At 37.4% G+C, this 14,602-nt stretch overlaps 1 protein-coding gene across 2 annotated transcripts in view; it reads left to right on the top strand.

Moving 5' to 3' along the window:
- tws (protein phosphatase 2 regulatory subunit tws) overlaps nt 1–14,602 on the top strand; it is a 533,883-nt gene that overhangs the window by 348,867 nt on the left and 170,414 nt on the right. For both annotated transcript variants that reach the window (XM_090373490.1, XM_090373489.1), the window contains one exon: nt 9,964–10,254. In XM_090373490.1, coding sequence (XP_090229616.1) covers nt 9,964–10,254 — 291 coding nt within the window. The remainder of the gene's footprint in view (nt 1–9,963; nt 10,255–14,602) is intronic.

The raw sequence follows: 14,602 nt of genomic DNA, 5'->3' as shown, positions 1-14,602 counted from the left end.
GAACGTCACAAGCCAACCACATTAAAAAAGCAGTCAGATACAGCTTCTTCTACTAAACACCAATAATGCCTTATATTCTACAATGGAATTGCAGAGGATATCGTAGCAACCTTAATGATATTCAAGTCCTAATTCACCGCTATTCTCCAGTTGGTTTCTGTCTACAGGAAACCTACCTAACTCCACAAATTTCCACCAAGATAAAGAACTATGTCATCTACCGACAAGATCGTAATACTTCAAATGCTGCCCATGGAGGTGTGGCCATCTTCATGTAAACACCCCTGAAACACATCACACTGTATGAACTGGCGCATTATGACCCGCATAGTCCATGCGCCATTAAACATCAATACAAACAAACAAACAAACAAGCCATCTTCATCAGCTCAAAGATCCCGACCAAACAAATTGTTTTGCACACTGATATTGAAGTTGTTGCCGTACGTTTGATAACCCAGATTGCGTTAACACTAGCATCAGTCTATCTCCCACCAAGTCATACTTTCTCTTACCAAGATCTTGAAAACCTGCTAATGCAATTGCCACCCCCGGTCTGTCTGTCTGGGTGATTTCAATAGCCACTATCCCTTATGGGGATCAACAAAAGTAGATACACATGGCCGACTAATTGAAACTTTTCTAGACAAACAAAACCTTACTGTTCTTAATACTGGTGCACTCACTCACATACAATTACCAACTGGACAAACTTCTGCAATTGATCTATCAGTATGTTCCCCGATTCTGTTTCCAATCATAGAATGGTCTGTTTTGGATGACCCCTTGGGCAGTGATCATTTTCCGATTATTTGTGATCTGCTCACTGCACAACCACCATTAGTCAATCCCTGCAGGAAATGGAAGTTCTCTCAAGCCAACCGGGTCAAATTTCAATCTTTTGTCACCCTGGATGAGCAATATATATGTACACAGTCGATAGATGAAGCCACAGATTATATCACTTCACACCTGCTATCTGCAGCTAAGTGTTCAATTCCATTGTCGAATCCTCGGTCCCGACGGCACCATAACTATTGGTGGAATGAAGACTGCACAAAAGCAAAGAAGTTAAAAAATAAAGCATGGAATTTATTTCGTAGATCACCAACCACGACTAATCTTATCAATTACAAGAAGCTAAGAGCGAAAGCACGTCTCATTCAAAGGCAAGCCAAGAAGAATTCTTGGATTCATTTTGCATCTACCATAAACAGAAACACTAACTCCAGGTTAATATGGAAGAAAATCAGACAGATTTCTGGAAAATTCCCTACAACCCCTTCACCAATTCTTTCATGGAATGGGCAGGAACTCTCTGCTCCAGAGGACATAGCAAATGCTTTGGGCAAAACGTTTGCTAAAGTTTCAGCGGCCTCAAATTATTCAGCGGATTTTCAGAAAATAAAGACCAAGACCGAAGAACGAGCCATAAACTTTCGAACCTCAGTCTTCCTTCCGTATAACCAGCCTCTTCAATATCACGAACTTCTACTTGCCATGAAAACGACGCACAATGGTGCTGCTGGGCCAGATGGAATATCTTATATCATGTTACAAAACCTTGGAGACAAAAATTTACAAATACTACTGGTCTACTATAACAGAATATTTATGGAAAACATTTATCCCATCTCTTGGCATCATGCCACAGTTCTTGCCTTTTTGAAACCTGGAAAAGACTCTACAAGGCCATACAATTACCGACCAATTTCCCTCTCCAGTTACCTCGGTAAATTACTTGAAAAAATTATTCATAATCGACTTGTTTGGACCATCGAAACACAACACTTAATGAGTAATAATCAGCATGGCTTTCGTAAGAACAGGTCCTCCTTAGATCTCATGATTAAGGCAGAGTCTACAATTCGCAATGCCTTCTTAAAAAATGAACATCTCGTTTTGGTTTCCATTGACATAGAGAAGGCATTTGACACTACCTGGCGTCATGGCATTCTCAGCGACCTCCATGCCCTTGGTCTATGAGGCAACCTTCCTATATTCATCAGAAACTTTCTCCAGAATCGTACGTTCCAAGTTCGATACCACAACTCGCTTTCTATGACATTTTTACAGGAAGAAGCAGTGCCACAAGGTTCTGTATTGAGTGCAACCCTCTTCGCCCTGAAAATTGATTCTATAACAAAAGAACTTCCAAATACAGTTGAGACCTATCTTTATGCGGATGATCTCTCCATTTCTTGCCATTCTCAGAATATGAGATCCATTGAACGGCAACTGCAGTTATCCTTGAATAAGGTGCAAAGGTGGCCAGGACTCAATGGCTATCATCTATCTCAGCAGAAAACTGTTGCAGTCCACTTTTGTAATCAACGAAAAATGCATACAGATCCTGATCTTCAGATGTCAAATTTTACCATTCCAGTCACCAACAATATCAGATTCTTGGGATTAATCCTTGACAGAAAATTAAATTTCTTTGTGCACATTAAATCGCTACGTACTTCCTGCCTTAAAAAACTGAACATACTGAGAGCTTTATCTGCAATGTCTTGGGGAGCAGACCGTACATCTTTGCTTCTGCTATATAGAGCTTTGATCAGATCACGTTTGGATTATGGTGCTCCAATCTACGATTCTGCCCGAAAGAGTACACTACGCTGGTTAGACCCTATACAGCATAGTGCACTGCGGATTGCCCTTGGCGCATTCAGGACATCCCCTACCCAAAGTTTATATATCGAAGCACATGAGCCCCCTCTTTGTCTCCGCAGGAAAACACTACTTCTTAAGTATGCAGCCCGAATACAAAACTGCTGCCAGCATTCTATTGGGCCGTATCTCTTTAATCCACCACTGCAAAACCTTTATAGAAATAAACCCAGTAAAATAAGACCAGCAGGCTTACGCCTAATTGAAGTAACACAGAATTGGAATATTCCTAATGTCAACAGGTTAGACGTAGTGAAATGCCTTCACCCACCTTGGACACCTCGTCCACAATTAACTTGTGATACTTATCTTAAAAAATGGGGAAAGAATCTTCTACCGTCACTCACCATGAAACAACTCCATGCAAGCCATATTCAGAAATATTCTAGTTTATTGCCAATATATACTGATGGCTCCAAATCACACTCAGCTGTTGGAGCAGCAGCAGTATTTCCCTCTACAATCATTTCTGCTTCCCTTCCACCTGAGTATAGCAGCACCTGAGTTCTCTGCAGAACTCAGGTGCAGAAATCATTTCTGCTTCCCTTCCACCTGAGTTCTCTGCAGAACTTCATGCAATAAAGTTAGCTTTAGAAAACCTGAATCTCTACCCATCTCTAAAATATATTGTATACACTGACTCTCTAAGCTCAATTACAGCAATACAAAACTTTTCTTATAAGGTTCATCCTATATTAAACCAAATCAGAAGCCTATTATTAAAAATTGAGGAACGTCATCAATCAGTGACCTTTTGCTGGATCCCAGCCCATTCGGGGATAAAAGGGAATGAACTCGCTGACAAAACTGCCAAAAATCCATCAACTTATGATTTAACCCTTGCTCCTATTCCAATCTATGACTATAATCATATCATACAAACAACATGTCTTGCGATGTGGAAAGAGTTATGGCACACCCAAAGCAATAATAAACTTTACCAGTTGAAACAGGATCCACAGCTTTGGCGCTCTAGCACCAAAACAGTACGAAGAGAAGAAGTAGTGCTTGCACGATCACGGATAGGACATACATATCTGACTCACCTTCACCTACTTACAGGAGAGGATCCTCCTCATTGTCCACACTGTTCCTCGCACTTATCAGTCAAACACGTTCTCGTTGACTGCCCTCACTATGATCAGGACAGAATATCCATCCTCCTTTCCCTAAAAAATCTTCCGGAACCGAAGACATTAAAAATATTATAGGTGACGATACAAACATCAACGAATTCTTCTCTTTTTTGAAAAAAATTGGATTGTATCATAAATTTTAAAACATCACTCTATTAAATCATAAATTGATTCTATCTGAAATTTGATTTTTATTAATTTCCTATGAATAGGCGCACTATAGCCCCAGCAGCTCGTGCGCCATTAAACCCCCATCACAACAACAACAACTGCCTTCCCTGAGAAATCTGTGAGAACCGATGACACTAAATGACATTATTGGCGAGGAAGCAAATATCAATGAATTTTTCTCTTTCCTGAAAAAAATTGTACTATATCATAAATTCTGAAAGATCACTGTAACAAAAATCAAGTTATTACAACAAAAATTTGTTTTTAGCAGTTTCCTATGAATAGGCGCACTATAGCCTCAGCAGCTTATTAGCCATTAAACCTCCATAACACACACACACACACACACACACACACACTTCTACTTGCACAGCTGGAAACCATAGATGTGTAAATTGTAAAGGAGATCATACTGCATATTCAATTGAGTGTGAAATTTGGAAGAAGGAAAAAATGATACAAAAATACAAAGCAGAAAATGAAGTTTCATATCAGGAAGCTAAAAAGGTAATTACAATAAATATAGCAAACAAACCTTCTTATGCACAGATTACCACAATCAAAAAGGCTCTGGAAATTAAATTACCCAAAATGTTGTGGCACACAAATGGATGTTACAATCCACCCAGGAGAATCCATCTCAGAATGGGTTCGTGAGTTTTACAAACCATCTCCATCACAAAAACAAGAAAAGATTATCAATACTCCTTTATCTTTCCCACCAGATAATTCAGAAAATGTAAGAAGAAAAGCAAACAAAGAAAAGACAGGTAGTACAGGAAAAAAGATTGCAGAACAAATGGACACGGATGCAAGAAACCAAGGAGAGCAACCAGTTCTCGAAATCTTCGCTGAAGAAGAAATGGATACGGGTAGACCCTATTTTTCAAAGAAAGACAAAACCAAGGTAGACAAAGTTTAATCAGCCCCAAGGAAGCAATCCGAGGGAGCATCTAATCCCAAATGACAGATACGATTATCCAATGGAACTGTCGAGGTTTTTGCTCAAACACTAATGATGTTATAGACCTCAATACCCAGTACTACTCACTAAGTATCTACCTACAAGAAACCTATTTAAAACCACAGGACAATAGTATAATCAAAAATTATATCACATATAGAAAGGATCGCATAACGAATGGAACAACGAGAGGAGGAGTTGCAATACTAGTTAACAGATATGTACCTTCCCAAACAATACCATTGAACACACCATTAGAAGCAGTTGCAGCCCGTCTAGCAATAGGCTTCAATATTACCATAGCCTCAATATATCTTCCCCCTAATCAAGAATTCCGATTTAAGGATTTCGAAGAGCTGATCACTCAACTACCACCTCCATTCTGCATCTTAGGTGACCTAAATGGACATCACCCACTATGGGGCGATCACAAAATAGACCAGAAGGTTAATAAGGAAATAGAAAAATTAATTGTCGAGAACAACCTAATGATTTTAAATGACGGCACACACACATATTTCCACCTTCCATCAAAAAGCAGTTCTGCAATAGACTTATCAATCTGTTCCCCAACACTGTTCACACTGACTAAATGGAGCGTGTACGAGACTCAAATGAGTAGTGACCATTACCCCATTATTTTGAAAATCATGGAAAAAATGCCATGCCAAGCCAATAGGCACCCCAGATGGAAAATATATGATGCAGATTGGGAAACATTCAGGATATTAGCCAAGCTAGACTGCAACATTATTAAAAGAGAATCAGTACAAACATCAGTAGCCTATGTTACTGATAGTATGCTTCAAGCTGCGGAAAAGACAATACCTAAAACATCTTCTAACTTTAGAATATATCCAAAACCATGTTGGAACAAAGAGTGCCGGGAAGCTAAAAAAGAGAGAAATAGAGCCTGGAACCTTTTTCGGAAAAATCCAACAACAGACAATCTAATACAATTCAAGAGAGCCAGAGCTAAGGTCAGGAAAGTGCAAAAAATAAGCAAAAAAGCTGCTTCGATGAAATTTGCATCCACTATAACTATTTCCACGCCAGCTACACTTATCTGGAAAAAGATCAGAAGGATGACAAACAATTCTCAATTAAACCACTCTCCATTGCTAAATTGGAAGGGACAGTTGGTTACAAATACCTTAGATATAGTCAATGTGCTTGGTGAAAATTTTTCAAATACATCTGCTAATTGTGCATACCCCACTGCTTTCAAAATGTGCAAGAGGCCGAAAAAATAAAACTAAACTTTTCTAGCAATCGGTGTGAACAATACAACTTTCCACTCACAGCAGCAGAACTAAAACAAACTCTGCTACAGGTGAAACACAGCGCAGTCGGTCCTGATGAAATCCATTATGCAATGATACAACAATTAGATGAACAGTCCCGATTAGCCCTGTTAGATCTATACAACAAAATATACCTTGAAAATTCTTTCCCAAACAAATGGCACCACACAATAATACTAGCTTTCCAAAAACAGGGAAAAGATCTATCAGACCCACAGAACTACCGTCCCATAGCTTTGACTAGCTGCTTAGGCAAGATCTTAGAGAAAATGGTCAACAATAGACTAACATGGTATCTAGAAAATAATGATCTTCTCAACTCAGAACAATTTGGCTTTAGAAAAAATCACTGTACCTTGGATGTACTTATACAACTGGAAAATCAAGTAAGAAATGCTTTTCTCAGGAAACAACACCAAGTCATGGTTAATTTTGATATCCAAAAGGCATATGATACCACGTGGGGATATGGTATACTTAAAAGGTTACATCAACTTGGCCTTAGAGGACATCTACCCCTCTACATATACAATTTCCTTAAGAATCGGACCTTCCAAGTTCGAATGGACAATACACTTTCCAATATATTTTATCAAGAAGAAGGGATCCCTCAAGGATCTGTACTTAGTGCCACACTTTTTGCAGTCCACTTCAACACAATAATAGAACAAATCCCAAACAATATCTTTACAACTGTTTATGCTGATGATTTCAGCATTTCTTATCAAGCGCAGCATATGAGGACAATAGAATGGCAATTGCAAGTAGCCATTAACAGAAAGAAATGGATATAGAATGTCGGTACAAAAGACTGGATGTATACATTTCTGCAGAAAAAGGAATCTCCATCCTGACCCAGAACTCAGGCTGAAAGAACAGATCATTCCAGTTAAAAATAGTGTCCGTTTCTTAGGATTAGTTTTTGATAAAAAACTGACTTTCCTAGAGCATATCAGTCACATAAGAGTCCACTGTTTGAAGAAAATGAACATCTTGAAGGTCCTATCCGCTATATCCTGGGGAGCAGACAGGACAATACTACTACGTTTATATCGCCTTCTGATTCGGTCTAAGCTAGACTATGGTTCCCCAGTCTATGACTCGGCAAGACCTAGTGCCCTGAGATGTCTCGACCCGGTACATCACTGCACACTACGTTTAGCCCTTGGAGCTTTCCGCACCTCACCCGTACAGAGCATGTACGCCGAAGCTCAAGAACCTCCTCTGCAAATCAGAAGACAAAATCAATTACTCTCTTATGCAGCTAAAATAAAATCCTTACCAGACCACCCTCTACAGAAAACTCTTTTTGCTTCTGAATGGGAACAACATTATCAGCAACAACAAAGAATCAATAAACCTGCGAATGTGAGATTAAAAAACCTTCTTCTCAGTAGAGAGCTTAACCTAGATAACATAATTCCGCTGACGAAGAAGTCTACTCCACCATGGATAATCAGACAACCTTTATGTGGCTCCTCCTTCCACATTTTGAGCAAACAAATCCTTTCTCATATAAACCATCAACAGCTGCATGCTGCTTATAAGGCACAATTTTCAGATCATTGCTTTCTATATACAGATGGATCTAAAACTGATTCTCATGTGGGAGCGGCAGTTTACTTTTCTGACATCACATTGGCCCAAAAACTCCCAAAAGACTGTAGCATTTATACCGCAGAACTGCAAGCCATTATGTTAGCACTAGACGAAATCGACCATTCAAGTTTTCAAAACAGCATAATTTTTACTGACTCCCGTAGTTCTATGATTGCAATACAAAATATCAGTTCTAACAAACATCCACTACAACAGCAGATTCAATACAAAATATCAAAACTCCTTGAATACAACGTCGTAACATTAGATTTTGCTGGATCCCAAGCCATGCCGGAATACATGATAACGAGCAAGCAGACAGAGCTGCCAAAGAAGCTAACAACAGTATTTCTGCATCAGAATATATCCCTTTCTCAGACTATAAACACGTTATTGATCACAGTGGGATACATCACTGGCAGCAGCAATGGCAAGTACTTACCACTAACAAATTGCATCAGATTAAAAGATTACTCCAACCATGGAAATCCAGCATTCAGAAAAATAGACGCGATGAAGTGATACTTGCTAGGTTAAGGATAGGACACACGTATTTCAGTCACTCTTATCTTTTGCGAGGAGAGGATCCCCCTCTATGCCCTATCTATCACACACAACAAACAGTAGAACATGTACTGATTACTTGTCCAGCTTTTGCAGATGAGCGCCGAAACTTCTTCAAAGAGCTAAACAAACATCACTCCCTCACTCTCAAAACCATACTGGAAGATAGAAAAAATATAGCAGATGTTTTTCAGTTCCTCAAGAAAATAAATTACTATAATCAAATATAAAACTAAATATTATCTCTAAAGCAAGCTATAATCATTCTCTGTTACTCTTGGAAATCATTAGCAGCAATATACGAATTAGAACAAAACCATCATATAAAATTTTACAGGCGCATTTTAGCCGCAGTAGCTCTTGCGCCAAGAATTCTTCAATCAAATGAAATCAAACCTGTACCGACCTGTGACACTTAGTGTGTCAATGGGGAAAGAACATCTTAAAAGCATTAAATGTCAGACAACTTCATGCAACTCACAATCAAAGATATACTGATTTTTCCCCAATTTATACAGATGGCTCTAAATCTAATGCAAATGTTGGAGCAGCAGCAGTGATCAGATATCATTATTTCAGCAACCCTTCCATCTGAATTCAGTATCTTTTCAGCTGAATTATATGCAATCAAACTAGCTTTAGAAAATCTGTGTTCTGGCTGTTCTTTAAAATCTTTTATTTACTCTGATTCCCTCAGCTCAATCCTACCATTATCTTATTCTTCAGATAAAGTTCACCCTGTTCTAGATGAAATTAGAAGCTTATCGTTATACATTGAAAAACACCATCGACTCATCTGTCGGATTCCAATACTTTCTAGTATTTTGGGTAATGAACTGGCTGATAAAGCTGCAAAAAAATCCAACTACCTTAGATATAACCAATATCCCTGTTCCGGCATCAGACTGTGCACTAGCTATTTAGCTGCCTGCTTGTCAGAATGTACAGCACTCTGGCACTTGCAGACTAATAATAAACTTTTTCAATTTAAACAGGATCCGAAAATTTTGTCGCTCCAGTGTCCGTACATTGAGGCGAGAAGTAGTCGTCCTTTCAAGAGCCAGAACAGGTCATACCCATCTTGCCCGCCTCGATTTACTTACAGGAGATGATTCACCACAGTATTCACATTGTTCTATAAATCTGACTGCAAAACATATTCTGATTGACTGCCCCTACTATAAAGAAGACAGAACTTCATCCTTGCTATCACTGGTTAATCTTTGTAAACCAATAACTCTAGAAAATCTCATTGGTGACAAGGCAAATATTTCTGAATTATTTAACTTCCTCAGGCAAACTGTACTTTTTAATCATTTCTGATTTCAGATTTTTTTCTGTCACAGATTAAAAATTTCTAATTTTTTTATATAATAAATGAATAACCGCATTATAGCCCTAGCAGCTTATGTGCCATTAAATTCCCATAACAACAACAAAAGGGAGTTGGAGCACAGAGGGTTAAATTGCTGCATATAATTTGCTATGTAGAAATATTTTCTTTCAAGATTTCTCAATGTCTTTCCTTCACTTTCTTTTTTTTTTCCTGTAGACAAAACCATCAAACTTTGGAAAGTATCAGAAAGAGATAAAAGAATAGATGGTTATAATCTCAAAGATGACAGTGGTCAGACAAGAGACCCTCAGACAATTACTTCTCTTCGTGTACCAGTTGTTAGACCGATGGAACTTATGGTAGAAGCTAGTCCTCGCAGGATATTTGCCAATGCTCATACTTATCACATCAATTCTATCTCAGTGAACAGTGATCAGGAAACGTATCTTTCAGCAGACGACTTACGAATAAACTTATGGCATTTAGAAATTACAGATCAAAGCTTTAGTATCCTTTATTCCTTTTTTATGTATAAAAGTGCAATACAAAAGTTCTCTTTTGTATTGCTTTTACTCTGTAAGTTTACATTTTCAAGTGCATTTTACACAATTTGTTAGAATGTACGAAATAATCACTACATGGAAGAAAATCTTCATATTATTATTAAAAGATTTAGCAACATAATTTATTTAAAATACTTATGAAGTAAGTACTAAGCCAAGTTTCTATTCATTTATTCAGAAAAAAAAAACTTGTAATTGCAAACGCAATGCTTTTTGCTAGTGTTTACTTACTTGACCACTGGGATGGTAATATTGAAATAACAGTAAGCCATGAGTAGCTTACGTATCCACTTTGTGATTCACATAGGTAACATTCCAGAGATGTCTGCAAATGGATAGGTTAAGTGCCTGTGCAAAAATTGAGATAATATGCTTGAGATATTTTGTATAAAATATATTTGAGTACTGTATTATTTTATGCATGTTTACTGGTCACTGATTTTATCAGGTGTGCACTAAATCAGTCTTAAAGATTATGTAATTGTAAAGTTTGTTATAAATTTGCTTACTGCACCTGAAAACTGAAAGAACATAAGAAACAAAAATTAAACACAATGGTTAAAATTTTGTATAAATTATTGTTTTACATAAAAATGCTTCAGAATCCTTTTCATCACATGCACCAAGTGGCCACTGTTAGGTGCACCTGCCTAACAGCAAATGGGGGCCCCCCCTTTTCCTCTTCATCCTCAGAATAACCTGGAGTCGACATGTATTCACCAAGGTGTCAAAATCATGCCACAGGAATGCTGAAACATGCTAACTCAATTGCTTCCAACAGTTGTTGCAAATTTCATGGCAGTGGTTCTCAATTCTGACGAGCTTGTTTCACCTCATTCCACAATTCTCAATTGAATTTAGATCTTCTGACCAAGGAGACCATCGCAGTAGCCCCGTTTGATTCCCAAATTCCTGGAAACAGTTCTCTGCAATACTGGCTTTGTTACTAATCCTGCTGGAGGAATCCATTTGTAAATGGATACTCTGCAGCCCAAGTGGGATGTGTGTCTGGTTGGAAGTGGTTTCAGATATCCTCCAAATTAAATCTCCAAAAAAAGTGACCTTAAATTTATCAGACATTTTGCAATAACGGAAATCTCTTTCCTCCATTAATCTATAAAATCGAGGGTTTACTCTAACTGGAATAGTCAAATTTCTATACTAGAATATATCTAATATATATATATTTTTACTGTGTATAACTATCACTTCTAAAATTTGTTGGAATATGCATATCATAAATAATGCCTCTGCATCATAAAACTAGGCTTTCTCTTTCACCTTTGGTGATCAAGAAGGGGTAACCCTCTGTTAGTGTTGTTCATCTTCTAAACAGCTGCTAACAGTACAAATCAGAAATTACCCTACTGGAATATTGATGTCATATCTAGGGTAGTGACCTTAGCAAGCCCCTCCTGAATATTAGACTATTCAAAAGAGAATAGTCAGCTCATTTGATGAACACTCTCTTTCAGGAATACTTCACCTCTTACAGGATAGTATATATACTCTGTATGTCTTTTTTGATAGATACTTTAATAGGTCTGTTCTTCTGATTTAAAACCTGTAATTCAATCTCTTGCCTATTAGCTGGTTATTACTTGAGCATCAGCTATTCTCCATACATTTGCAGTTCCTCTGCAATTACCTAGTGATTTTTTTATTTTATTTTATTTTTTAGTGTTTGTTATTGCATTTTATCATATAGTTTTTATTGTACTAATTCAAGAAGTCTGTTGAATAGGCAGAAAATTTTTGAAAGTTTATTGTATTGTGCATATGTTCACACTGCTGCTAGCTGATTAAATGTTAAATTTAAACTTTCAAATTTTTTTAAAATTGGAAAGTTTTATATTAACCCATTAGTGCCTGGCATACTCGTATGGGAACACTAATTCAAAAATGTTATTATTTTGAAACTGTCTCAATTCCGTGAAATATTTCTCTATATTGTTTATCAATAAATATCAGGAAATGATTCGTATACCACTGTCAGCACCAGATGTCTTCAGTACCAATCTTGTAACCGTTGCAAGAGGCTGATTTATTTTTCTAGTGACTCACAGAAGTTATCGTCAAATTTTTTTTTAATGCAGAGTGTTTTTTAATTGTCTTTGTTTTTCAATAAAATGTAGAGACACAATATATGCTTTAACTAAGAACAAAATTTCATTTATTGCATTTTTTCTAGTTTTTTTTTTTTTTTTTTTTTTGTTTGTTTATATCTTACCATCCTCAAACAGGGACATTAGGCGTTACTGTATATAAATTTTATTTTTGTTTATAGTGAATTATAAACCGGGCGATAATGGAACCGAAGATTTTTTTATGGCAAGAAGAAATACACCAAACTTGAGGAAGCTACTGAAGATGTTGCAAATCAAGAATCTAATAATGATGAGGTTTTTGAAATTTGCATATTACCTCCAAATTTGGACGAGTTGGCAGATTGTGAAGAGTTCGATGAAGATGTTTTACAGGACCTTAATTCATTTCCAAAAGAAATTCCTGGTTCTATCGAAATTTCATTTGAAGATACCAATGAAAAAGATCCCCCCCCCCCGGAAGAAGATGATGTTCCAGAAGATAAAAGTCGTAGTGATTCAGCGGTATATCTTGATTTCGAAAAAGCAAAATGACTGAAGAGACATCCAGATATGCACCTTTTGGAACAAATGAACTTTGTTTTACAAGTGAGTTTGATGGTGTGAAAAATGACTTAAATGAGTTGTCCGCACCAAAAATATTCAAAAAACATTTTAGTGATGAAATCGTAGACTAATATGTGAACAAACGATAATATATGCTGAACAAAAAAACAATCATGAATTTACTATTGCCAACAAAGAAATGAGAAGTTTTATTGCAATATTGCTTTTGACACGATATCACAACCTTCTTCAAGAAAGAATGTATTGGTCGCTGGACGAGGTCTTGGGTGTGTCATGCATTTATAATGCCTTGTCAAGAAATTATATCTAGAAATAAAGAGATTTGTACATCTGGTCAATAATGATGAAATTGAAATTGTCAAGATTGAATGTAAAAAATTAGGCCAATAATGAATATGCTCATAAAACAATTTTGCCAGTGGGATTTATTTCACAAGGATCTGTTAATGGTGAAGTATTTTGGACATAATCCAGCCAAACAATTTATCAAGGGGGAAACCAGTGAGCTTCAGTTACAAAATTTGGATGATAAGTAGTTCTTCTGGGTATTGCTATGCTTTTGACATCTATGTTGGAAAACCAACTAAAGAAACCAAAAATGTGAAGCTATACCTGTAGGTGCAAGAGTGGTTATTGATTTATTGGAACATGTGCCGGATCCATCAAACCAAGTAGTTTTCTTCTACAATTATTTTAAAACGTACTTGTTGATGATATTTTTGAAAAAGAAGAAAATAAGAGCTACAGGAACTGTGAGGGACAATTGAGTTCAACACTATTATGGCATCTAAAGAAATAAAAAAAAAAAATGGAAAGAGGTGCTTATGACTATAGGTTTGATGTTATCAACTGCATATTACGTCAACCAGGCTTCATCATCTAAGCTTGTCTGGGATAAAGTCCGGAAAATGAAGGGGATATACACATCACACCCTTCCTTGATCCTGGAGCATAATGGATGTGCAATTGCAGACCAAACTGCAATTGCAAACACTCTTGGGGAGACATTTGCTAAAGTGTCTGCCAAAACATCTTACCACCCTGAATTTCTGGCCCTCAAAAGAAATGCTGAAAGGCAACATTTGAAATTACAATCAAAGAACTGTGAAGAATACAATCAACCCTTCACAGAATGGGAAATGAAAGTGGCACTATCACTATGGCAGGCGAGTGCCGTAGGGCCAGATGAAATCCATTATGAGATGATTAAACATCTTTTGTCTGAAACTCTGGAACAGTTGCTCTGTTTGTACAACAGAGTTTATCGTGAAGATGAATTTCCGGACTCCTGGCATAAGGCAATTGATCTGACAAGCTGCTTGTGCAAGATCTTGGAAAGGATGGTAAATGCCCGTCTCATGTGGTATTTAGAAGCGAATGACCTGCTTTCTAAAGTTCAGTGTGGTTTCCGAAGTAACAGGTCAACACTTGACCATCTTATAAACCCCTCGACGTGGGCACCTATACGTGGTGAGGGGACCTCCCAGTGATGCTGCTGGTTTCCCAGATTAGCATCACTGGGATCTAACGCCCATACCTTGGTTCCAGGGTTACATCTTTGCAATCCGGCGTGTGCAGCCATGCGCCGCGACCCGTGGATTTCGGAAAGGGGGATCCTGG

This window comes from Mastigoproctus giganteus, chromosome 5 (genome assembly GCF_048544385.1).
Source record: "Mastigoproctus giganteus isolate SK-2022 chromosome 5, ASM4854438v1, whole genome shotgun sequence".
Classification (NCBI taxonomy): Eukaryota; Metazoa; Arthropoda; class Arachnida; order Uropygi; family Thelyphonidae; genus Mastigoproctus; species Mastigoproctus giganteus.
This window is presented reverse-complemented; position numbering and strand designations above follow the sequence as displayed.